Here is a 27,142-nt window from a genome sequence, read left to right as displayed (position 1 = left end):
ACAGTGTTGCATGACTGAGTAATTGTCATTCAAAATGTGAGAGCACCAAAAGCTGAAAATTGGTCTGGTTAGGAAGGAGGTTTAAGTGTCCAGTTGTCAAGTGGTTAAGATAAAAAACCTTCTGACTTTACAACCACTTTAAGGAGGCATATCTTACTTTTTGTAAAAGTATCTAAAGTATTATCGCTCTTTAAGACAACACAGGAAGTTTTCAGAGGTCACTGCACAGCTCTGAATTTCTGACAAGATCAATAGGTTGTTTTGCACTTATCAATACATAAAAGAATGATATATAAAAAGACCAAAGGGAGCAAATAGGAAAAGTTTATTGTTAGGGTTTACATACACTTTAAACATGCAAATCTGTCCATGGGCATTTCACTGTAAGGGCATTCAGACCAAATAAAAAATATGATTTTGCTTTTAATATAGCAGTTTATCACTTTTTAGAAATAACTTTGGAGCTATGTTATACAATCATTCAAAGCACGTTTAGATGTTCTTGACTGATGTAACAGAGCTGTGAAGTTGTGGAATTAGCTGTGGGATGTCTCTTTATAAAGGTCTACAGGTGCAAAGTTGTGTGATAAATAAGGATGTGGGCTCGTATAATGTGGCTATAGCCCTTGGGTCTATCCTTGTGAATCCCAAGGAATCATTCTGATAGGCAGCATGGTACCTTGCAGATTTATTTAAATGTGTATTGCTGAGCAGCAAAAAAGAAGAATATTCTCGTTTTCAAACATTATAGGATGTACTAGCTCTTTGGGCCATTGCAGTGGTAGAGATCTCCAGATCTAGTATAATTTTTTACTTTCAAAATATCAAAGACCTCTATTAACACCTAAACATGTACCTCTGTATAAGACAGAGCATGTGTTAATATAGAGATAAATCTAATAAAGTGTTACTAAACCCAGGACCCTGCATTCAATATATCTTGTCTCCCACATCACACAGAACATGGAAATGAAATAGTTTTAGTAAATATAAACTGCTGAATACCTTTCCTCATCAGCAGTTAGTGCAGTCTTGTGACTTCTATCAGTGTCTGGTTATAGCTTGTAGGAGGAGTTTTCATTCAACCATGATTGTCCTATGAGGATGCAGGACCCCTGACCCTCTGTCTAGAGAATGCTAATTGGCCTTGTGCTGATCACATGCACCCCCCCAAGAAAAAGAAAAACTCGTGAAGAGGGGAGGACACTCAGAGAAATGTGGATAAGAGGGCTGCGCACCCCATAAGATGCATAAGACAAAAGAAAAACGAAAACCCCCCCTAATTGGCTGCTTTAGTGCAGCCAATGATATGTAATTTGAAAAAGCAATGGGATGGTCACATTTAATTTTATTGGTACAAAGGTTATAAAAAATAATAACTTCGGACAATAGAAGTCAAGACATGAACTGTAGTAAAAAAGTTATTAAAAAGCCGTCAACAGTATACAGTACAGTATATCCAAGCAACAAGATCAAGATTTATTATTGATGTTCTGACGTGTTTCGACACCAATGGGTCTTCTTCAGAGGACAGATGGTTAGCAGCTGCAAAAATGTAAGTGTGTATCACAATCTTTTACAACAACACAAACAAAAAATATATAAGTACATTAAATTTGTGAGCATCTTCATGCATTACATAGTTACCAATCGAGTTGCTTCCAATGATTTTAGATAGCCGTGGTGTGGGGGAGTTGTCCCCTCCTTTTTCTCCTCTGCTTTACAGACGGTGAGCCAACCCACCGGAGAGCGAGCATTGAGTCAACTCGCCTTGCAAGGAATCACACAAAAACTACCCTCAGAACAACCAGGGGAAGGGGGGGGGTGTGTGTGTGCACCGCACCTACAGTAAAGTAACAGTCATACACAATTAAGAGCAATAACATAGAAGGGAATTTGCTTGTTTCCAACATATTGGAGAAAAAAGAAAAAAATGGCCGATTACAATAGCTGTAAATCAAACCGATGGGGAAAAAAAAAAATGTAAATTAAACCAATGGAGGGAATAGGAGAGGAAAACGTGGAGCGTGGGGAAAAGCGTGGAAGAAGTGATGAAAGGAAAAAAAGAGGGGGGGGGAGGAAAAGATTGTGTGAGGAAAAGGGGAGGGAGGAGAGGGGGAGTGGGGGCGGTAGGTGTAAGGTGCAGATTGTAGGAGAGGTAATGGGGAGGAAGGTAGGACAAGAGTGGGATAACAGGCAATCTGCAATCAGGTATGTGCCATCCACCAACAAAGATGTGTGCAAGGAAAATACTGGTACTAGTATTGCAGGGTTAGGATAAGATGCCAGAGTGTGGAGTGAAAGATATCAACCCGCCATAGGGCTGGAGGGAAAAGGAGGAAAAAGCTGGGGGAAAGTGAAGGGAAGGTGTGATGGGAGTAGAAGGATGATAGTGATGGAAGGGAACCGTGAATATATACGAATGTGAGTGACAAAACCAAGTGAACAAACCAACAGCAAGCAAAACGTGATGGGTATGGGTGCTATGGAAAAATTATGTGATGAAGGCAATACTAATACCTTTAATAGAAGGCGACTGGTCAAATGGAGATGCCAGCAACTCTGAAGGGTTATGAGTATATTGGCATTGCTGGGTAAATGAATAAAGAAAATGGGTAAAAGGTAATCAAACATTATAAAGAGCAGTCCAAGAAAACATAAGTTTCTTACCAGACAGTCTGTAGTAATGGCATACAGGCGTTCAGCGGGAATTGGAGGTTGCAGTGAGCCTCCCCCGCCGCCCGGTTTCTTTATCTAGATACTAACTGATTCTAAGTACTCACAGGTGCGGATACCCACCCCCTCCTCCAATTACTCCCCCAATTGAAGAGGAGGGTGGCGCCTAAGGGCGCCAGCTGTGTGACCCCCCCCCCGGCGTTCCGGAGAAATCATCTTCCCGGGTTTTTTTTTTTTTTTTTCCCCTCGCTCCCTGCACATGTATGGACCTTAATCCCCATCGGTTTGATTTACAGCTATTGTAATCGGCCATTTTTTTCTTTTTTCTCCAATATGTTGGAAACAAGCAAATTCCCTTCTATGTTATTGCTCTTAATTGAGTATGACTGTTACTTTACTGCAGGTGCGGTGCACACACACCCCCTTCCCCCGGTTGTTCTGAGGGTAGTTTTTGTGTGATTCCTCGCTCTCCGGGGGGTTGGCTCACCGTCTGTAAAGCAGAGGAGAAAAAGGAGGGGACAACTCCCCCACACCACGGCTATCTACAATCATTGGAAGCAACTCGATTGGTAACTATGTAATGCATGAAGATGCTCACAAATTTAATGTACTTATATATTTTTTGTTTGTGTTGTTTTAAAAGATTGTGATACACACTTACATTTTTGCAGCTGCTAACCATCTGTCCTCTGAAGAAGACCCATTGGGGTCGAAACGCGTCAGCACATCAATAATAAATCTTGATCTTGTTGCTTTGGATATACTGTACTGTATACTGTTGACGGCTTTTTAATAACTTTTTGTACTACAGTTCATGCCTTGACTTCTAATGTCAGAAGTTATTATCTTTTATAACCTTTGTACCAATAAAATTAAATGTGACCATCCCATTGCTTTTTCGAATTACATATCATTGGCTGCACTAAAGCCCCGCTTAGGGGGGTTTTTCGTTTTTCTTTTGTCTTATGAAAAATAAAAACTCTTTAGCAATACACACCAAACTGAGCATGTGCAGCTTGTCCCCTAGCCTCTTCTGTACTATCAGGAGATATATTGGGGACAGTGGAAGGGGAGGATAAAAAAAGGCAGGATCAACCAGCCTTTTTACACAATGCAGAGGATTAACCCCTTAGGTTCCACAGTGTGTATAACAAGCATGCTTTACTGCATATAGAGACTGATTTTACTGTTGTGGGTTTAGTAACACGTTAATGTTTGTAAATTACAGGTAGTTTTACTACATTATAGCTGAGTCTAGTCAGCACTTCTGTTCATGTTTAGTAGTAAAATATTATCTAGAAAACATTAGTAGTAATATAATCTCACCCGCCTCTTCTCTTCTCATCACAGATATCGTTTCTACAAACAAAATAAGGGTGTGTTAGTAATAGTATAACATACTGATAAACGAAAAAGTTTTCTTTCTGAAATCATTTCTAACCCTATATTTTAAACTGCACTCCTTTATTTGTCCTTACAGTATCTATAAAATCATACTACAGATAGAAAAAAAGGTCTACAAACGAAATATGTTTAATGCAGTTTGATAGTTTGAGTAAATGAAAAATACACATAGGGGGTTATTTACCAAAGGCAAATCCACTTTGCACTATAAGTGCACTTGGAAGTGCAGTCACTGTAAATCTGAGGGGGACATGCAAGGAAAATAAAAAACAGCATTTTTGCTTGTACGTGATTGGATGATAAAATCAGTAGAGCTTCCCCTCATTTCAGAGCTTCCCCTCAGATCTACAGCGACTGCACTTTCAAGTGCAAAGTGGATTTGCCTTTCGTAAATAACCCCCATAGTCTCTGTTTTCTTTTCTGCTTGGCTCCCACTGTGTTGTGTGTTGATGCACCTTACTCCTTGCACACAGAAAGAGTAACTCCATAGCAGCTGACATAGGTGAGTAGATCAATGCACAAAAAGCAGTCCTAGATTTTTAACCAGGTTTGATTTTTTAAGAGTTAGAAGTAGGAAAATGCAATACAGCAGGAGTGTTTTTTTTTTTATTTTATAAATCCTTTGTAGACCACCAGGGGCCCCTTTTCCTTAGGCTCCATAGCATCTACATAGGCTCTCACAATTATAGCCTGGAACACACACAACAACTTCAAGGAAAGCTGCAGATGTTCTTGAAATCATGAGACAAATGTCATGGGGTACTTGGCAAAATGTTTTTGTAAATTTTTTTTTTCTCAAAAGTTTTACTGAAGTAAACAATAATATACAATCCAACAGTTTAGGTTCCAGAAAAAGTATTGACAAGCATAATCCGACATGTTATCTCATTCCACTAGCATGAATGAAAATGCGTATACAGTACAATGTTTTTCTGCTTTCCCCGTTCCTCCCCACCTCTCCCTCCCCCCTTTAACTATCCTCCAACTTCTTTAGGCATATGCAGTGTACTAGCCCAGAAAGCCACAATTCTATATTGTGATCAGAGCTAGCTTCCATGCTAGAGAAATAGTCTGTCCAAGACCAAATCCACTGGGCTAAGGCCGGGAGTATCTAACCATGAGGACCATAAAGTGTTGAACTTTTCTGGGTGACCCCTGTGCTGGAAATTGTACTTCTCCAAGCGCAGGGTGTCCCTCGTTTGAGTTGTCCATTCTCTTAAAGTAGGAGGCTGCGTTCCTTTTCAGTGTCTAAGGATAAGCTTGTGTGCCTGAAAGAGTGCTCTGGCTATGGCTTGTTTACGGATTTCCTCAATGGAGAGGTCATCTAGAATTCCCAATATACAGGGTTTAGGATCCATCGGGACATTGACCTGAAATATCCTAATAATGGTAGTGACAACTCCTGACTAACATAGATGTAGCTTGGGGCAGCGCCACAATCGATATATAAGGTCACCATGGTCTTTAGAACACCTAGAACACTCCGAGTTTTCTCTTAGACCCATCCTACACAGCCTTGCGGGGGTAAAGTGTAATGTACAATGTGCAGCTGGGACAGACGTTGTGCCACATTAAGAGAACACAGTTGAAACACCTGTAGGGCTTCCCCCCACTGATCGTCCTCAAACGTGCCCACTTCACTCTGTGCTATTCTGGTTGGGAAGCCCTTCAAGTGCGTGGACATAAGCATGGCATAACACTGGGAAATAAATCCCTTAAAGTGAGAAACCTCTGTCATATAATGAAAGATGGGGGCCGGGGATAGGACCCACAGGGACCCCTCTAAATGTGCCTGGACGGCATGATGTAACTGTAAGTATGGGAAATACATTGATTGAGGGAGGTTGAATTTAGTCTGCAAAGATGTAAAGGAGTGCAGTTTGCTGCTGGAGAAGATGTGTACCAGATTTGTAACCCCATACTGCCTCCATCTTGTACCACACGGCAAAGATTGCAGCTCCTTATAGTGCCCATTGTCCCAAATAGGACTATGACCCGTGAATCCTGTAATATCTTGCATTTGTCTGGCTTTATTCCACATCTTCTGCATCAACACATAGGTGGGAAAAAGCTTGCTGGATTTAGCGTAGGCCAGCGCCTCCAAACCCGTGGCCACACTGTGCACCCCTGTGACATGGTGCAACAGAGCTGTGATCGGGACCACTCTCCACCCTTCATCAGCTGACTCCATGGGCAAAGCACGAGAGATGTGTTGCAGCTGAGCTGCCAAGTAATATAGCCAAGGGTTGGGCAAGGCCAAACCCCCACTCTCTTTAGGTTTTGCAGTTGCTCGAGCTTGACCCTCAGAGGTTTGTTAAGCCAAATAAAGGAGCGGAAAAATGAATTTATGATACGAAAAGTTGTTAGTGGGACAACCATGGTGGGTATTATCTAGGACATAGAGGAGCTGTGGCATAAAAAAAACATTTTTATGAGGTTCACTCTTCCCACCAGTGACATTTTGAGCTTTGACCATATTTTGGTTTTATCCCTTATACGACCCAGTAGTGGTGATAAGTTGAGGGTTCTGGTTGTGGGCTAACATGCACCCCCAGATATTTAAAAGAGGAGGTCACAGGAATATTTTGGAGTGCGCCACCCTTACCGCCAGCCGAAGAGTAACAATACAATTGAGGATTTGGTCCATTTGATTATCAAGCCTGAAAATACTCCAAATTTGGTAATGACCGCCATGGCTTCTCTCTGGGATTCAGACATGACCCCCAAAAGTAGCATGGTGTCATCGGCATAGAGTATGAGTTTTTCATGAATCTTGCCATATTTAAAGCCACAAATTAAGGGGTTGGAACAGATCAATGCAGCCAGTGGCTCAATGGCAATGGCAAACAGAAGCGGGAATAAAGGGCAACCCTGTCGTGTGCCTCTATGTAAAGGAAAAGGCATGGAGACACGTCCTACCTCTCTAATGGCCGCCTGTGGGGAGCTGTATAATAATTTCACCCATGATAGGAAGGTGGGACCAAACCCAAACTTATGCATGGTGACCCACAAGTATTGTCATTCTATGCTGTTGAATGCCTTATGGGCGTCCAATAACAGCAGGGCCCTATTCCCCATATTATCTGCTTGGGGCTGTATATTGAGGAAAAGCCTATGCAAATTATTTGTAGTAGACCTCTCAGGTATAAATCCAGATTGGTCCGGATGGATAATTGAAGATATGGCCTTATTTAGTCTCATGGCTAGAACTTTGGCCAGAATCTTAATATCCACCTGTAAAAGGGATATGGGCCTGTATGAGCTCGGATCTAACGGATCATTTCTGGGTTTAAGTAGTAGAACAATGTTAGCTTTAGTCATGGAGGCAGGAAGAGTCTGACACTCCCTGGCTGCACTGAACACTTTGAGAAGGTAGAGTAGTATTACCTCCCTGTACTGCTTAAACACCTCCACTGGGAACCCATCATCCCTGGGAGCCTAATGCCCCGTACACACGGTCGGATTTTCCGACGGAAAATGTGTGATAGGACCTTGTTGTGGGAAATTCCGACCGTGTGTAGGCTCCATCACACATTTTCCATCGGATTTTCCGACACACAAAGTTTGAGAGCAGGATATAAAATTTTCCGACAACAAAATCCGTTGTCGGAAATTCCGATCGTGTGTACACAAATCCGACGCACAAAGTGCCACGCATGCTCAGAATAAATAAAGAGATGAAAGCTATTGGCCACTGCCCCGTTTATAGTCCCGACGTACGTGTTTTACGTCACCGCGTTTAGAACGATCTGATTTTTCGACAACTTTGTGTGACCGTGTGTATGCAGGACAAGTTTGAGCTAACATCCGTCGGAAAAAAACCTAGGATTTTGTTGTCGGAATGTGCGAATAAAGTCCGACCGTGTGTACGGGGCATTAGAGTTAGGAAAAGAGTTAACTGCACTTTGCAACTCTTCTTCAGTTATGGGGGAATCCAATAGCTGCCTCTGGAAGGCTGACAGACAGGGTACCTCAATCTCTTGCAGGTAATCCTGCAAGTCTTCTGATGTGTAATCCTGCCTAGAACGATACAAATCTGAGTAAAACTCTACCAGTTCCTGCATAATAACAGTCAGGTCATTCACCAACCTTCCCATATGATTATGTAAAGCCCCAATAGCTGGAGAAGTCTGGTTCGATTGCAGAATTTTGGCTACCAGTCTCCTCCCCTTCCTCATAAAAGGCCAGCCTACTGAAGAAGCGCTTCTTATCTGCCGAGGATGGTGTCAAGCAGTCTACTGGCATCTCTAGTAACATCAGATAAGTTGGCAACAAACTCCACCTGCAATCGACGAACCAGCTATGCAGCCTGTTCCCTCTGTGCCTGAGTATTGTGTTTAATGGCATTGACTTCAGTCATGAATAAGCCTCTCAGGAATGCCTTAAAAGGCATCCCACGTGACTAGGGGATCAGAGTGTTCCCTATTGTTCTGCCAGTATGTAGAAATCTCGTCAGTAATCCTGCTGTGAGAGGGGAAGAGGTTTAGCCAAAAAGCGTTAAGCTTCCATGGAAGCTTGGGAGTGTCAAGGTAGGCCCTACTGTTTGATAAACCACCAGGGGGGAGTGATCAGATATACCTCTTACTAAGTATTGTAAGTACTGTACTAAAAGAGAGGCAGCAGGGGTACAGATGGACAAATCAATTCTGGACAGGGACAAATAGGACTTAGGGAAGCATAAGAATTGCTTCTGGAGTGGACTGCGGCACCGCCATGAGTCTATCCCACCTGATTCTTCTAAAAATGTCAGTAATGTAGAGTGAGGGTGTTTAGCTCCCACCACTGGAGAAGGATGTTTGTCGAGCACAGGATCTAGATAGTCATTAAAATCACCAACTAGTATTAGGGGGATGTGAGGGCTGCCCAGCTGGTACATCAAGAGAGTTCTTAGCACCAAGGAGTTGAAAGGAGGCAGTATATATACTGCTGCAAAAATACATTTAACTTGAAATATTCTACATAACAGAATCACATATCTCCCCTCAGGTTCAATCAGTTTGTCAAATAGCTGAAAATCCAAGGATCGGTGTATCAGAACACTCACCCCCCTGGAGTAGGAGGTATGAATAGAGTGATATGCCGAGCCCACCCAAGAGAATTGCAGGCATGACAGAGTCTCCGGTACCAAATTAGTCTCCTGCAGTGCATATACGGCAGGCAGGTGATTGGGGAGAGGAGTGGATACCATGGTATGCTTCAGGGGGTCTCAGATGGGATAGCCACCATTACAAAATAATGGAACAGTAATTGTAGGCTGGTTACGAGTAAAAAACATAAGAGTCATCTTATGCTCAGCCGAGCAAATATAGGATGAAGGCCTATGTAGGCCTCAAGGGTAGGGGAACAATGGGGGGACAGAGTACCTCCACAGGGGGTTAACATGGTGGTGTGACTTTGGACAAATAATGTTGGAACCATAATTGCACTTAAACTGAACTTGAACACACAATAACATAAAAAGAACTTTGTTTTATCCCCACAAGAAGATAGGGATGCTCCCAGAGTTTGGAAACCCTCCACTAGGATCCTGTAGGTGAGCGGAGCACCATCTAGGTAAGAAGCAACAGGCTTCACTTAAGGTAATAGCTTGGGGTCAGGTAAAATTCCCCAGCCGATCAATCATGAGAAAATCAAACCAAGAACCAGCAATCTTGCTCCTATTTTGTAATCCAAAGACAAACCAATCATGTAGAGAATTCTTGCTCACAGTGTAGACAGGATAACAAAGTCTCCCAGCTGGATTTTCAGAATTCTTGAGGACTTTGTAACAGGACAGTCATTGGCCCCTTGGACGATGGTAAACAGGCATCAAAGCCCAAAAGTGTGCATCAGTCTACCTCTGCCGCATCTCTTCTAGCTTGGCGAAGCATATGCTCATTTGCATCCAGCCAGTCGGAGGCCTCCGTGGCTGAATCAAAAAAGTGGGCTTGCCCTCTGGCCAAGATATGGAGCCTAGCAGGAAACACCATGGCATAAGTAGCCTGGCGCCGTTGGAGACTTTTCTTGACCTCTGTAAATTTTGCCCTGCGGCATTGTACTTCTGCCGAGAAGTCAGGGTACAAGGAGATCCGGGAGCCGTTAAACTGCATGTTGCGGCACTCTCTGGCCAGATGGAGCACAATCTCCTTATCTTTTTAATTGAGAAGTCTGGCCAATAAAGTGCGGGGTGAGCACCAGGCGGGAGAGGCCTTGGTGGAACCCTGTGAGCCCGCTCCACCGAATACAATGGAGTGAACGCCTTCTTTCCAAATGTATCCAAAAGCCATTGTTCCACAAATTCTGTGGGGTCCCTTCCCTCCTTTTTCTCGGGGAGCCCCACACTATCCGGACATTATTCTGCCACAGGCAGTTTTCAATATCATAAGTTTTAAGTTCAGTGGCTTTAGCAATGCGTGCTGAGAATTGCAGCTCCCTCATCAATGGTGGTAACTTATCCTCATTGTCACTTATGCGGCCTTCCGCTGCTGTAGTGCGTTTGCTTATTTTTTGCAGATCATGGCGAATCAGCCCCACTACCTCTTTTAAGCCTCCAAAGTGTTCCTTGAGCATATCAACTGATGCTGTGCACTTGTGAACAGCTTTGAGTATTTCAGCCAGTGTGGGTTGATCTGCATCATCTTTCCCCTCTCCCTCCTCTGTGTCAGTAACATGCAGGTCAGTGGAACCAGGGGGCCCTGCGTGAACTGTGCATCTTCCTGGGCAGCATCGAAGATAGATGTTGTGGTTTCTAATTCTTCCTCCATGGGCTGCTTGGCTGCCTCAGTTAGCTTCTAGGCGTAATACAGCATGTCCCATGGGGGATCTTTTCCCAGGGATTTAGGGGTTTTGGGAGGCTTTTCCAGCTCCTTTTTATGCATCTCCACGTAAACGCTGGGAGGAAGCCACCGCGGTGCCATGTTCGGGACCAGGCTGCAGGCCGTCTCCCTTCTGTTTGCAGGTCACCAAACCGCTGGATCGAATGCCCACAGTCTCCAGGGATGTCTGCTGTAGCTGTGGCAGGTGTGTGGACGAAAATCAGGTGGTTATACCAGCCGGGAGCAGGATTAATGAAGGATCTCACTCGGGAGCTCTGTGAAACATGTCTGTTCACATGCCGCTCTTGGCCACGCCCATTTGTAAATTTAATAATAGTGAAATGCAGTACAAGAGTACATGATAGAAGTTCTACTGTTGAATATAATGAATACAGTTATGAAAAAGGGCCTCAAAAGAATACAAGCTGCCAAAAAATGGAAAGACGACTCCGTTATTAGTGCTAGTATAATACAACCAGTCTACTGTTGCCAACTTGGTGGGCATGTTTACTTACAGTTATCCATTACCTTTGGTCCCCTATGAATAATTATATTTCAAAAGTATTAAAATAATACATACAATAGAATAAAAAAAATCATTTGGAAAGGAAAACTTCTCCTAGAACATGCAAATGAATGCATTTATAAGCTATAAATTAAAGAGGATTTCTAATTTTCCTATACATTTATCCAATCCCCTATTTAAAAACTTCAGTATTAAAAGACAACATTGGCAGTCCCTGTGAATCCGTTTTTTTATATGTTATGTTAAGCCTAAATGAGCCCTTTATCCCCATCCAAGAATGCATACATCAGAATATATCATGTGTAATAGGTTCTTTCCCCCAACAGTGCAGAGGCAGCCAGGCCCACAGCAACAGTACATTCCTTCAGGTTCATTAAACAGTCTAGGGGTTTGTCTTTTTCTGTATTATAATGTTTTTAGGAACTGAGGAGGTAATGCTGGGTGATGTAGGATACTCCAAAAACGCTTGAGCGCAATTCTGCAGAGGGCAATCCTCTCTAAACAGTGGCGGCACACTCTTTTCACTCACAGTCTATCATCTATCATGAGATAGATTTTAGAACAGATATAACTAGCTGGAATAATATATAGGTTCACAGCTTGGGACCATGAAGTAGATTTAAGGTGTGGCACAGAAAGGAGGCTCTACTTACAGAATCCTGGAACAGAATCAGTCCATAGGTGCAGCCTCTTGTAAAGTAACTCAGCATCCAGTCCCAGGCCGCCAAGAGCAAGCAGCCCCCTCACCCTCTCAGTTCACTGATCCATTCCCTCAGGAGGCAGAAAAGATCATTTCCTCAGGTCTCCTGACTCAGACTTTAAAGTGGTTGTAAACTCTCCCCCACAACTTTATCCCATGTAAATCAGCATTAAAAAAACATAATGAACACTGCTTGTGGATATCTCCTTACTTGCTTAGTATTGTTGCAATCTGTTTTGTTCTTTAGAATGAAGTCACTGGCACATGCTCATATCTCCCCTGATTACCGGCACGCTCTGTGTGCTTGTCTGTCCATTAACATGACTCCCTGCTGCACAACACTCAAATCCCTGCTACACAACACTCAAATCACTGACACAGGGAAACACTAGATAATTGGCACAAGTAAATACTGTGGAATAAAAAAAGTCGGCTATGAGCAGGGAAGCAGGGTTGCCATAGAAACATTGGATCGAGAAGGAGTCGTGGTTAACAGTACAGGAAGGGCTCCATGCAAGGGCAGATATACACTCTACTGTGGACTCAGAAAACAATACCTAAGATGGTGCTGCCTTACCCCTGGAAACAAGATTTTTTTAAAGTTTCTTTAAAAAGTAAGTAATATGCGTTGGGCTGGATTACAGTGGCTATAGTTTGATAATTACTTAATATAATGGACTAAATTAAAAGAAGCATCAGAGTGGGAGAGTTTACTTCCTCTTTAATTAGGCAAACCTAATTTGCCTAACGCATTACCCCAGTTTTGAGGGACAGCGGACCGCTTTCACAGTAAATTTCCAAAGCAGCTGTTCAGCAGTTCAGCTGCGATTTCTACATATGGTTCAGATGTGAATTTGCAGAGCCGGCGACAACCGGCGTCATTAACAATAGCTGGTTGTTAACCACTTGCCCACTGGGCACTTAAATCCCCTTCCTAACCAGACCAATTTTCAGCTTTCATCGCTCTCACATTTTTAATGACAATTACTCAATCATGCAACACTGTACCCATATGAAATTTTTGTAATTTTTTTTCACACAAATAGAGCTTTCTTTTGGTGGTATTGAATCACCACTGGGTTTTTTATTTTTGCGATGTAAATGAAAAAAAAAACAAAAAAAAATTTTGAAAATTAGTAATTTCTCTTCGTAAATTTTGGCCAACATTTATACTGCTATATATCTTTGGTAAAAATAACCCAAATCAGTGTGTATTATTTAGTCTTTGTGAAGGTTATGGAGAATACAATCTATGGTGCCAATAATTGAAAATTGACCACACCTGATGTACTGATGGCCTATCTCAATTCTTGAGACACTAACAAGCCAGGAAAGTACAAATATCCCCCAAAAGACCCCTTTTTGGAAAGTAGACATTCCAAAGTATTTAGTAAGAGGCATGGTGAGTTTTTTGAAGTTGAAGTGTTTTCCCACAATTTTTTGCAAAATTAAATGTATTTTTTCTTTTCTTTTTTTTTTCACAAATTGTCATAATAACGGGTTATTTCTCTCACATAGCATATACATACTTGCAACTACACCCCAAAATACATTCTGCTACTCCTCCTGAGTATGGCAATACCACTTGTGTGAGACTTTTTCACAGCCTGGCAACATACAGAGGCCCATGCAGGAAGCACCATCAGGAGTTCTAGGGACATAAATTACACATTTGATTTCTTAACTACCTCTTACACTTTTAAAGGTGCTCAAAAAATGACCCATTTTTGAAAGTAAACACCCAAGTGTAAATTCTAGGAGGCATAATGAGTCTTTTGAACAAGTTTTTGGAAAACGTGGAAAAAAAAATGAAACCGCATTTTTTTTTACACAAATTTGTCCATTTATATGATATTTCTAACACATAGCACGTACATACCAAAAATTACACTCCAAAATACATTCTGCTACTCCTCCCGAGTATAATGATACCATATGTGTGAGACTTTTCCACAGCTTGGCCACATACAGAGGCCCAACATTCAGGGAGCACTGTCAGTTGTTCTAAGGGCATAAACTTTAAATCTAATTTTAACTACCTATGAGAATTTTGTGAGACACTGTAGTGGCACTGATGGGCACTGTAGTGGCATGGATGTGGCACAGATGAGCACTGATGTGGCATAAATGTGGCACAGATGAGAACTGATGTGGCATGGATGAGCACTGATGTGGCATGGATGTGGCACAAATAAGTACTGATGTGGCATGGATGTGGCACAGATGAGTACTGATGTGGCATGGATGTGACACAGATGAGCACTGATGTGGTATGGATATGGCACGGATGAGCATTGATGTGGCATGGATGTGGCATGAATGATCACTGATGTGGCATGGATGTGGCACGGATGAGCATTGATGTGGCATGGATGTGGCATGAATGATCACTGATGTGGCATGGATGTGGCACAGATGATCACTGATGTGCCACGGATGAGCACTGATGTGGCATGGATGTGGCATGGATGTGACATGGATGAGCACTGATGTGGCATGGATGTGGCATGAATGAGCACTGATGTTGCATGGATGTGGCACGGATGAGCACTGATGTGGCATGAATGTGGCACAAATGAGCACTGATGTGGGATAGATGTGGCACAGATGAGCACTGATGTGGAATGGATGTGGCACGGATGAGCACTGATGTGGCATCGATGTTGCATGGATGATCACTGATGTGGCATGGATAAGCACTAATGTGGCACAGATGATCACTGATGTGGCACAGATGAGCACTGATGTGGCACATATGAACACTGATGTGGCACGGATGAGCACTGATTTGGCATGGATGCGGCATGGATGATCACTGATGTGGCACAGATGAGGCATGAATGAGCATGAATGAGCCACGGATGGGGATGGATGAGGCATGGATGGGAATGGATGAGCCATGGTTGGGGATGGATGAGCATGAATGAACCATGGATGGGGATGGATGAGCCATGAATGGGGATGGATGAGCCATGGATGAGGATGGATGAGCCATGAATGAGGATGTATGAGCTATGAATGGGCACAGACCAGTGCTGTGGGCACTTCAGATCCAGCCCACAAGCTGTACCTACTCCCTCCTCTCCTTACACACTGTACCGGTCAGCGCGAGGAGAGGGGAGGAGCTGTACCGGACATGCTCTGCTTTGTTGACAACTGATCGCTCCATCATTGGACGGAGCGATTACGTTGTAAAGGGCCACTGTCTTTACCGCAATCTGTTATGCGCCGGGTCCCATGAACCCGGTGAGCATGGATAGTCCCATGTGCGTACCCCAGGGGGTGCACGGGAGCGTGATTTTGGGAGGACATCATATGATGCCCTCCCAGAGTTATCCAACCACACTGTAGCTATCATTCCGCTATGGCCCAGTTGGTAAGTGGTTAAGGAGCAGGCTGGGAAGCTAGCTCCTGTGTCCTTGACAACCGATGACTCTTCAGCTGTCAGCGGGATCCCTGCTGACAGCTGAATGTACACTAAAGAATTGCCAGGAATGAAAAATAAAGAAAAAAACAGTGTGGGTGCCCCCCCCCAAATCCATACCAGACCCTTAGGTCTAGTATGGATTTTGAGGGGAACCTCATGCCACCGAAGGACCTGGTATGGATTGGGGGCCCCACGCAGTTTTATTTTTCATTGTCTGCAATTCTTTGGTTTACAGTCATCTGTCAGCAGGGAATCATCGGTTGTTAAGGACGTGGCGGCCGGCTTCCCGGTCTGCTCCTTAACAACCAGCTCCAAAAATTTGCATCTGAACCGTATATGGAAATCGCAGCTGAACTGCTGAACAGCTGCTTTGGAAATTCACAGTGAAAACGGACGGGGAAGTCACACCGGACACGTGTGAACCTGAAGACTTCTGGAGCTCCATCCACCAGCCAATAAGGAGCGATGTTGCATCCACACACATCATCCCTCCTATCCACTGCATGAGGATCTCAAGCTAGAAAGTCCTACCGAAGATCTCAATCTGGGAAGGCCTGCTGCGTAGCTGACGGAGGGACAGACAGACGGATGATAGGTATAGTTCAAAGAATTTAAGGCTCTTAATATGTAATGCAATTTATATAGATAATTTTTATCGCTTGAATTATTTTTCCCATTATGGGTGTGAGTGGGGCCTTATGTCTAAGTTCTGCCCAAGGCCTCACAAAGCCTAGAGCAGCCTCTCTCCTGACTAACAGCATCCCAGGCACCAACTGGGCACGCCTCCCCAGGGGCTGGCTAGGCCCTGCCTAATATTCAGACTGGTCATTTGAATTCTTCCTAAACTCAAAAAACGTCTTTCTAGAGGCAGGGGGAAGCAAACATACTCCCAGCCTGTGAAGCCCTGAACAGACCAACCCAAACAATTACTGCTCCTCTGGCTACAGCAGGAGCCAAAAACTAAAGTTACCTAGCAGCCTAACTATAGAGCACTACACATGCTACAAACATAAAGGAAGAGAGCTGACCAGATTGGCTTCCAAGACACCAGATAAAAAATAAAGGTTCAGTGTTTGGAAAGTAAGTCATTTCTATGTTATTACAGCTTCATTTAGTTAAAAATATATATACTGTGTATATATGGTATAACAATATGGATATTTTTCCACTTTCATATTGCTTAAAAGCAAAATTATATAAGTAAGAATTCCCCTTTACAGAAAATAAGTTGGAGTTAGACAGAGGTATACTGTAAGCTTCCAAATAAAGAAAGCATATGACATACATGAGACAGATGGAAGGAATACAATCACAGGCAACTGTTGCACAATAGGCACATTGCTAAAAATACAGCAGAGGAGCAGGGCCATAATAAAGTGTCTAGTAATTTTCCCGGTGAATAAAACTAAATGAAAAAATGGAAAATGCTTTATTTTCTGTCAGTGGGAAGAAAAGAATTCAAGAGCAGATTGTATACTTCAACGATTGATGTTTGACATTTCATTAACCTTCTTCTCCAATGACAAATCATCTACCTCTCTGATCTTATCATAAATTGAAATCAGTTATCGCATTGCTCCCAAGGGTGAGAAAGAAAATGACATTTTTTATCTCCTTATACTTGTTTAAAACTAGTCACATTTGGATAGGTGCACAAGAGGTTTCGTTTCAACTATCAACATTGTTAATCGGAATATATTCCATGTCTTTTTTTGTCTATATCCAATGAAAAAGAAATATTTGTTTTACACCTTACTTATTTTTCCTACAGTTTTAAAGGGAATCTGTCGTGAAGGAAATGGTCTGCTGATCTTTTAAAAATGCTAGATGCTTCAATGTCATGTGGGCCCAATTAAGTTTTATGGTAATAATAATTCAAAGTAAAGGGTTAAGAGTCATGTGCCAGTCTCATATGAAATCAGCCTGAACACTTAAGCCTAGCACACACTAGTAGTTTTTTTTTTTTTCGTTCAGCCCAGCACAGCTGAACGAAAAAAACCTGAAAGCTCAGGAGGAGCCGCTGTACTAACTATCTAGTACTGTTAGTACAGTGATCTCCCCCACTGTTGTATTGTGTTCTGACAGGGGGACGGACGGTTTCTACTGAACCGGCAGATGCCACCCAACATTCGGCCCCTGTGTACTAGGCTTTCAAGTCATGACAATGTTTACAAGGTTTTTTTTTGCACGTTGCTTTACCTTTGTCCCACTCATGCATCGGTTATAAATGGGCTACCTCCAAGAACACTGGAGATTGCCCATTTATCGCTATGGCAGATGCTAGTACATTCATGGGCCAATGGGGAAGAGAAACACCATAAACGATGCACAAATTTCCAAGACTTTGAGCAGGTAATGGACATCAGCCAAGGGAATATGTGCGTTTGAAATCAACAAGCTGAAGTATATTTGTCATAAGGAGGGGGAGGCTAGTCTACTTTTTGGGAAAGTAAACCTATTTTTTAAGAAAAATATGCCCTTCAACTTTTTTTTACCATGCAAGGAAGTCCACAACTGTTACTTTATCTTTTGTATTGACTTTGAGCATACAATGTACAATGTAAAGTTTCCAGTTTCTTTTTCCCCACACCATGTCTGTTTTGTTGCTACAATCAGTGAGACCAAGCTTTTAAAATGACTCTGTGAGGCTGACAGTATTAACAAAAAAAATTGATTTAATATTCATTTTAACTATTCAATCACATGCAGATGAAATAAGCAAAGACCAGTCTAATGACTGGATAAAGTAGATGTTCACACATTTTATTGTGTGAACATTACCAATTCATTTGGTAAATCAGCTTCACAAACTTGGGGGGGGTGGGGGGCATTTACTAAAACTGGGGCACACAGAATCTGGTGCAACTGGGCATAGTAACCAATCAGCTTCTAACTTTAGCTTGTTCAATTAAGCTTTGACAATAAAACCTACAAGCTGATTGGTTACTATGCACAGCTGCAACAGATTCTGTGTGCAACAGCTTTAGTAAATCCCCCCCAGTGTTTGCAGGCATTAATAGCTACTTAGTTACAATATTAGTTTTTTCATTTAAATGCATTCTTTTATGTACCGATGAAAGCAGTGTCCTTTGATATGCACATAATGATAGTTAACAGAAAAACTAACAAGAAAAAATATGTTCCGATTTACTCCTTTTACCTTTAGTTAACCCTTATAAACTCTAAATAACTCTCAACTTCCACTCTTCCAATAAGTATTATTTAAGCTGATTTTTTGTTTATTTTTTTAAATAATTTAACCAATTTTACATATCTGTTTTTGTTTCTTTGTTTATGTAGTGTTGTATATTTAAAAAAAAAATCACCTTTTTTTAAAGCAGAAGTAAACCCATCCATAAAACAGTTTCATTTATGGCATGTGCCATAAATGTAACACTCCAATTGGTTGTGCTCGCCACCAAACTGTCAAACCATCCAATGGCTGGTGTCTTAACCAATCACATGTGCAGCATCATGGCAGTTGTAGATTAAACAGAGGCCAAGATGGCAGCTTCCTTACACTTTATTTTAAAAATAACCTCTCCATTGGATTGTATTAGAAGTGTAATTTTAGTGTAATTATAAATTAGAAAAATTTTATAAAATGCGCAATTTTCTGCTTAATAACACTAGTCATTTTAAACCTAACATTGGTGAAACTAGATATTTTTTTTTGTTTGTGCATTGCAGGGGAAAAAAAAAAAAATATATATATATATATATATATATTTATGTATATATATATATATATATATATATATGTATATATGTATATATATATATATATGTATATATATATATGTATATATATATATATATATATGTATATATATATATATATATGTATATATTATTTTTTTTTTTTATTTATTTTTTTTTTTTTTTGCAATATTGCCAAAGAAAGCCTTGTTTGGCCTAAACATAAACTATATACAGTGCCTTGAAAATGTATTCATACCCCTTGAAATTTTCCACATTTTCTCATGTTACAACCAAAAACGTAATGTATTTTACTTTATGTGATAGACCAACAAAAAGTGGCACATAACTATGAAGTGGAAGGAAAATTATGTGCAAAGCTGGTAGAGACATACCCAAAAAGACTTGCATCTGTAATTGCAGTGAAAGATGGTTCTACAAAGTATTGACTATTGGGGGCTGAACACAAATGCACGCCACGCTTTTCACATATTTACTTGTAAAAAAATTTGAAAACCATTTCTCATTTTCCTTTCACTTCACAATTATGTGCCACTTTGTGTTTATTACATAAAATCCCAATAAAATAAATTTACATTTTTGGTTGTAAACATACAAAATGTGAAAAATTCAAGGGATATGAATACTTTTTTAAGGTACTGTATGTATTGTGTTTGTAGCATACATATTGTCAAAGTTATTGAATAATCAACACATCCATAGCTGAGATGTAACAATAGACCTGGCCCATAATGGGTTTACAAGTTCAGGAGCTGAAGCAATTTGTTTTTTTTTTTTTTTATATCAAGGCACAGATTCCTACTTCGATACCACTTGTGGACATAGGAACCAAATGAAAGAGATATGGCACTAGAAATCGGAATAATAATAAAAAAAAAAAAAAAGAAACATATTTTTCAGCATAACGAAACCTGAAATCAAAATGGAGAAGTCAACTTGATGTGTTTGATGACATGCGAATAACATTGTCATCCACTGTACCTCAATTTCCTATTTATTCTGGTGATGATTTCGATGGGAATATTGTGTGCCGATGGGAATATGGGGTCATATTGGAAAATCCACTGGGGTTCTGTAATCGTAAAAAGGTTAAGAACCCCTGTACTAAAGATTACTTTAGCAGCAATTCCAGAAAATGATGAGACATTTGTTTATAAAAATCTGCCTACAAAATAAATCTATGACAGGTCTTTTAGTGATTGCATTAGGCAGCTCTTGTTCCTGTGCTTTTTCTAAACCATTTATGACTTTAACATTTGTCTTTTCATCTTCTCCTTGTCATCATTTTCCATTTTTGTCAGAGTGTTCAGATCCTCTGTTATACTGCTGTGACTTACGCTGCTAATGGCTTGTTATTTGGCAGTATAGAAATGTTGGGCTATTTTATTAGCATATTTATACATAACTATTATAATTATGCAGTCTCACTCAGATTTTTTGGCTTGCACTTAAAATGGGTAATGCACCAGCTTTTGTAGGTTTGCCCAAAATATACACATACTTCTAAGTAAACAATTCCCTATCCTCGCACTCTTTGTTAAATTCTTTATTTAGAAAACTCTGTCAAAACTTCAGCTATGCTTAAATAACTTTTAGAATGTCATGCTTATAGTTCTTGAAATATTCCTAAGAACGACTGTGAGGAAAGGTACGCTTGGGTGGTACAAAGTATCAGAAAGTATAGAAAGAAAATGGATCTTTGCCAGCGCCTGTGAATGCCGAACAATTATGTTTGCTGTGTCATCACATGGAAATTGCACATCCATCCCTCTTCCTGAACTGATCCTAGACTGCAAGATATAATGTCGTGCTGCTTGCCAGTAACAAATAATTTTGAACCTGTTTTGAACCTGATTTACTTGAATGTTAAATGTTTACTAAGCTTAGTAAATTATATAAAGCTGCGTATACATATGCAACATATGCTCCTGGAATTCTGTTTTCCATGATTCAAAAAAATGATGATTTTTACATGTAGGAGAGAAATGTCAGAATTGGCCTGGTAGGAAAGTGGTTAAAGCAGTTTTTCTTCTTTTTAGTAGGGGGCTGCTACTGTATATGTTGGTGCTTGCACAATTCCTACTTATTTTATGTTCAAATGACATGAAAAGAAAGGTAAGCCCTGTGATATTTGTCAGTGGGCTATGTGTTCTCAATGAGAGATTTCCTACTTTCTGCTCTGCTGAATATTGTAAAAGAAAGTGGGAACACAGATAGCTATACCCAAAACTACTAAAAAATGTCCTGAGTTCCACTTTTATGATTAATTAATAACTATGAACTTTTACAGAACATTTTACATTAATTCATGAGTGTTTCTATAGTATTTAAAAAAAATGTGAATATATACTATATTACCCAAAGTATTGAGACACCTGCCTTTACACGCACATGAACTTTAATGGCATCCCAGTCTTAGTCTGTAGGGTTCAGTGCTGATTTGGCCCACCCTTTGCAGCTATAGCAGCTTCAACTCTTCTGGGAGGACTGTCCACAAGGTTTAGCAATGTCTATGGGAATGTTTGACCATTCTTCCAGAAGCGCATTTTTGAGGTCAGGCACTGACATGAACGAGAAGGCCTGGATCACAGTCTCTGATCTAATTCATCCCAAAGGTATTCTATTGGGTTGAGGTCAGGACTCTGTGCAGGCCAGTCAATTCCTCTACCCCAAACTAGCTCATCCATGTCTTTATGGATCTTGCTTTGTGCACTGGTCCAAATCATTTGGTGGAGGGGCAATTATGGTGTGAGGTTGTTCTTCAGGGGTTGGGCTTGGCCCCTTAGTTCCAGTGAAGGGAACTCTTAAGGTGTCAGCATACCAAGACATTTTGGACAATTTCGTGATCCCAACTTTGTGGGAAGAGTTTGGGGATGACCCCTTCCATTCTGCATGAAATTGACCAAAATGTCTTGGTATGCTGACACCTTAAGAGGAACTAAGGCATTTAGTACAGTGGGACATCCGCTCTCTGTACTTTGGATATCACAATGAGGCTTGGTTTCGTCAGAGGAAGATAAAAATATGGCCAACCAAGGCTCAGATTGAGGCCTGGTTATCTGAGTATTATATGTAATGTATTAATCCAGATCGGGGCTTGGCCATCTGTGCGATGTATAAGGTGTGGTGACTCTGCATGCCTCCCGTGCCCCTGGATGACGTCAACCTATGACGAAATGTGTAGGGTAAAGCGAAGCGCTCACGTCACCAATCCCACATGTGTCCTAGAAGGATGGGTTCTGTCTGTGTGCCAGCCAACACACTAAACCTAAGGCGCATGTAATCAGCTGATGCTGTAAGTGCAATATTTTATATTCTAATAAATTTTAAAAGGATTTTACACTATGTGGAGCATTTTGTTTTTTTGGAGAAATCCTTACAAGTAACACGGTGCCAAGGGGTGATCCTGTGTAGGAGAGTAACCGGATCTGGAGAAAGGCCTTGGCTGGGCTAAAGCCACAAGTACAAACAGCTCCTTGTTATGAGGGCTCCACAGGAGCTGGTAAGCGAGTTTTCCAGCTGTTGGTGGGGGCACTGATGTTTAAGGTCACTATAGGGTGGTGGATGGTGGAGATCGACAACACTTGTGGACTGTTCATTATTTTTAATCAGAATTTATTACATTTGTTTGATTACAAAGGTTTACTGCTAACACTTTTTTACTCACAGGAGGTTTTCAGCTTACACTTTTTTACTTATGAGGTTATTAATTAGCAGTTTTTTTCTATTTTTTTTATTGCCACGGACACACTCCTAAACCTTGAGGACAACCTTCCTAGAAGAGTTGAAGCTGTTATAACTGCAAAGAGTGTGCCAACTCAATATTGAACCTTACGGACTATGACTGGGATGCCATTAAAGTTCATATGCGTGTAAAGGCAGGTGTCCCAATACTTTTGGTAATATAGTGTATCTGTTACTTTTGATCTCAGTATAATTTCAGAATAATCACAGACAGATTTATGACATAAAGGAAACTCTCACCTGATTGGTTGGCTAATAGTAGAACGGATGCAGATGGAACAAGATAGACTGTGAGCATCCAAAGTACTGGCCTCAGTAGTCGATTTTCCCACAAGTAAAAAGGACTCCCTTTCATTTCTGCTGTCAGACTATAACACCAGGAATCATACATCTCCCTCACTCTGGGAGATAACCCCAGACCTGAAGAGAACAGAAAATACATTTTCCTAAAAAGGTTTATATTTTAGAATTAAAAGAAAAATTCACTCAAGTTATGATTTATATTTGGGTAGAAAATAAATATACTTACCCATAATATCACTATTCCCCTCTGCTTATATTGCTTCTGACTAACACTGCATCAGACGTCAGAAGCCACCATAAGCACAAATGATGAGGACATTTGCAGTACAGCAGACCTTTAGATTAGACTGTAGAAAAAGATATATAATTGTATACGCATCTTAGAAATCAGTAATGGCCATTTTCTAGGCTAATTGGCAAGAAATAGTAAACAACTGATATAGGGGGCTGGACACTACCCTGGGGGAATGTAACAAAGCAACAAAAAAAAAAAAAAAATTAAAAAATCCATTGGGTGGGGTGCAGTGATTTAAAAACTGTGAAATGTGAAAATCCTTTTTTTTGGAAAATTATTTTTATTGAGTTTAATATAACATACAGTAGAAAAGTGACTTAGCACAACACCGAGCCACACATATGGCCAACGTGGCCAACAATTACAATAACATACAGACTGACTAACAGAAGTACTATCTAGACATTTACAACTGTCTTTTAACCCCCTCCCTCCCCCACCCCCAACTTAGGACTCGGTTCTCCACACTCCTCTCAGAGGCCTTGCATCCGGACATTAATGTATTGAACTGGTATTCAATACATATCTCCAGGAGTATTTGTGCAGTGTCCAATTACCTCCAGTGTTTAAACACAAACATCAATTATGGCTGAACTCCCCAACCATATAAGCAAACTAGAGTACAATGAACCTCAGATACCTTCCATCCCTGACTAGGTCATTAAGAGGATGTACACTTAATAATGTTTTAGGTCACTAGGACTCTTACTCCACCATGACATCTGAGTTATACCACGCCTGCCACACCTTATCAAATTTCTTCCCACATCCCCTTGACAGATATGTCGCTTTATAATATGGCATCATTGAATTTACCAACCCCTTCGAAAAGGGCAAGGATGGGGCCTTTGGTTTCTGCCAGTGTAGTAATATGGCTTTCCTACCATAAAACAGTAGGATATTGAGCAGAGTTCTATGAGCCCGAGATGGGACCACCTCTTCCACCAATCCCAGGAGACACACTCTAATTGTCTGAGGGACAAGGACCACCAGGACCTCTGCTATGCAGGAGGTAACCTCAGTCCAAAACTGTTGGATTCGAGAGCACCCCCAGCAAATATGGTCAGCAGCCGTCAGCAAAGAGGTATACCGCCAGCATTCCGCCGCAACATTCGGTTATATGGCAGCTAGTCTAGCCAGTGTATAATAAATTTTATGCAAAAATTTAAATTGGATCAGCCTGTCCCTTGCCGCTACCAAATGCTGAAAGGGGAGATCCCACATGTCATTCCACTCCTCACCCTGGATGTTAGAGACCTCTGCTTTCCACCTTTCCCTACATTTAACCACTGCCAATGGACGTTTTTTAAATAACTCCTTGTATGTAACTGATAGTGTTTTGGGAAGTTCGTCAGATGTGAGCAGGTTTTCTAAGTCTGAGGGAAAGGACTCAATGGCACATCTTTAAACTGGGCCTGGAAGGCGCGACGCAGCTGGAGAAATCTGAAGTAGTGCGAATTGGGAAGGTCATGTCTACTTTTGAGCTGGTCAAAGGTCAGTATTTCCCCCTCTCTAGTGATGTCTTTAAGAAGTTTAATCCCCCTAGATACCCATGCCATGGGGTCTTCGAAAGAATAGAAGTGAGGCAATTTGGGATTCATCCACAAGGGGATTGTGGGAGAAAAGCCTAAATGATTAGGGCAGGCCAGTCCAACCGTCTCTTCCCATGCCTTGATGGTGGCTTTCATAGACATCGTAAGGGGAAGATCCGACTTAGAACCTCTATGAATGGCCAATCTTAAAGACTCATACGATCCCAGGTGTGCTGCCTCTAATAACGTGGCTGAGTCCCCAGCATCAGAAATCAGCCATCGGTGAACAAACACCATCTGGCTCGCTATGTAGTATTTCCTCCAATCTGGCAAGGCTAAACCTCCCTGACCCCAGGGTTCCCGAAGTACCTTCAGCCCTATTCTGGGTGACTTAGGGGACCAAAAAAACGAACTGGTGATGCTATTCAACTTTTTAAAAGAATGATTTAGGTATCCATAGGGGTGTGTGTCTTAGAAAATATAATATAACCTGGAGAATTATCATCTTAAGCAGGTTAATCCTCCCTAATAATGGAAGTTTTTGCCACACTTGGGCCTTCTGTTTAAAGAGAGTCAATAAGGGTGTCAGATTGAGGGGCACATAGTCAGCAGTATTTGCTGTGACTTTGACTCCTAAGTAATAGTAGACACCCATTGCAATGGCAGATTGGGGGCTGCCGCCTCCTTTGCACCTGAATCCAGGATAGATGATTTGTTCCAGTTAACTCTCAAACCCGAGAAAAAGTGAAGTTATTCATAATCTGTAAGCGACTCTGTCAGGTCTTGCAGGAACAGCAACAAATCATCGGCATAGAGCACCAGGCATTCATCAATGGTGCCTGCTCTGATCACCCCAACCTTTGGTGATGATCTTAGGGCAATTGCCAATGGCTCCATCATCAAATTGGAAGGGCGACAGAGGGCAACCCTGCCTGGTGCCTCTACCCACCGAAAAGAAAGAGGACGTATTGAGGCACAACTGTATTACCACCTTGAGGTTGTTATAGAGAAGTGAAACCCATGTTCTGAAGACTGGGCCGAAGCCCATTTTCTCCAGAACTGTGAGCATATATTGCCAGTCTATAGAATCAAAGGCCTTTTCAATATCAATAGAAACTATGATTCTAGTAGGGTAGTCAAGGTTAGATAACTGCATGTGCGTAAAGTCTTCGCAAGTTCGTGTCAGTAGACTTGCCAGGGATAAAGCCCGTCTGATCAATATCTATCAGAGAGGAAATAGCCCCAGCAAGTCTATTAGCCAACACTTTCGTTAGAATTTTCAGGTCCATATTTAGTAAGGCTACAGGCCTGTAGGAAGAGCATTCAAGGGGGTCCTTACCCGGTTTCAATAAGAGAATCATGTATGCCGACAAACTTGGGCGTACAAGATCATCCAACAGTGCAGTCAGGGCATTCTGATCATATTTTGGATGGGTGCATATAGATTGGGAAAAAATTCCCTAAATTCATCCATTATACCAGAAGGATCATTAGCCAGGTCTCCATTCCTACTTCTGATGACAGGAATATTCACAATCTGGTTATAGTCAGCCACCAACATAGCTAACAGTTTACCATTTTTATCACCCTCCGCAAAAAGAGAATTAGCTCTGTGAACAGCCTCCGTATGTGCCAAGCTATTGAAATGTAGGGAGAGCAGACGCCTGGCCTCTAGTAGGGCAGAGTAGGAGGAGTTCGATGTGTTATTAGCATTGCTCTCCGTACATTCCCTTTCCTTTTCCTTCAGCAAAAGAATCTCAGCATTCTGCTCCACCTGCACCATCTTGATAACAGATATACATTCCCCTCTGGCTACTGCCTTAAATGCGTCCCATACTATGAGAGGGTCTGCCAACTCATTGTTAGCCTCCCAGTATGTTGTGATCGAGTCCCACGCATGAGAGGACACACCATCATTCTGTAACCAACCAGGAGAGAGAGTTTCCAGCTCCGTGACCCCCTCCCAGCTGGAAATGCTAAGGAGAGGGAAAGCAGATTATGGTCTTATATGCCCCCCGCTA

At 41.5% G+C, this 27,142-nt stretch overlaps 1 protein-coding gene across 1 annotated transcript in view; it reads right to left on the bottom strand.

Moving 5' to 3' along the window:
- SSC4D (scavenger receptor cysteine rich family member with 4 domains) overlaps nucleotides 1-26,904 on the bottom strand; it is an 84,107-nt gene extending 57,203 nt beyond the window's left edge. Inside the window, exons 1-4 of the mRNA XM_073613227.1 lie at nucleotides 26,601-26,904; nucleotides 23,232-23,411; nucleotides 6,019-6,303; nucleotides 4,003-4,035 (exon numbers count right to left, since the gene is read on the bottom strand). Coding sequence (XP_073469328.1) covers nucleotides 4,003-4,035; nucleotides 6,019-6,303; nucleotides 23,232-23,411; nucleotides 26,601-26,904 — 802 coding nt within the window. The remainder of the gene's footprint in view (nucleotides 1-4,002; nucleotides 4,036-6,018; nucleotides 6,304-23,231; nucleotides 23,412-26,600) is intronic.
- Between the last annotated feature and the right edge of the window lie 238 nt (nucleotides 26,905-27,142).

Source organism: Aquarana catesbeiana, linkage group LG02 (genome assembly GCF_042186555.1).
Source record: "Aquarana catesbeiana isolate 2022-GZ linkage group LG02, ASM4218655v1, whole genome shotgun sequence".
NCBI lineage: Eukaryota > Metazoa > Chordata > Amphibia > Anura > Ranidae > Aquarana > Aquarana catesbeiana.
The sequence above is the reverse complement of the archived record's forward strand: the minus strand, read 5'-3'. Positions and strand labels throughout refer to the sequence as shown.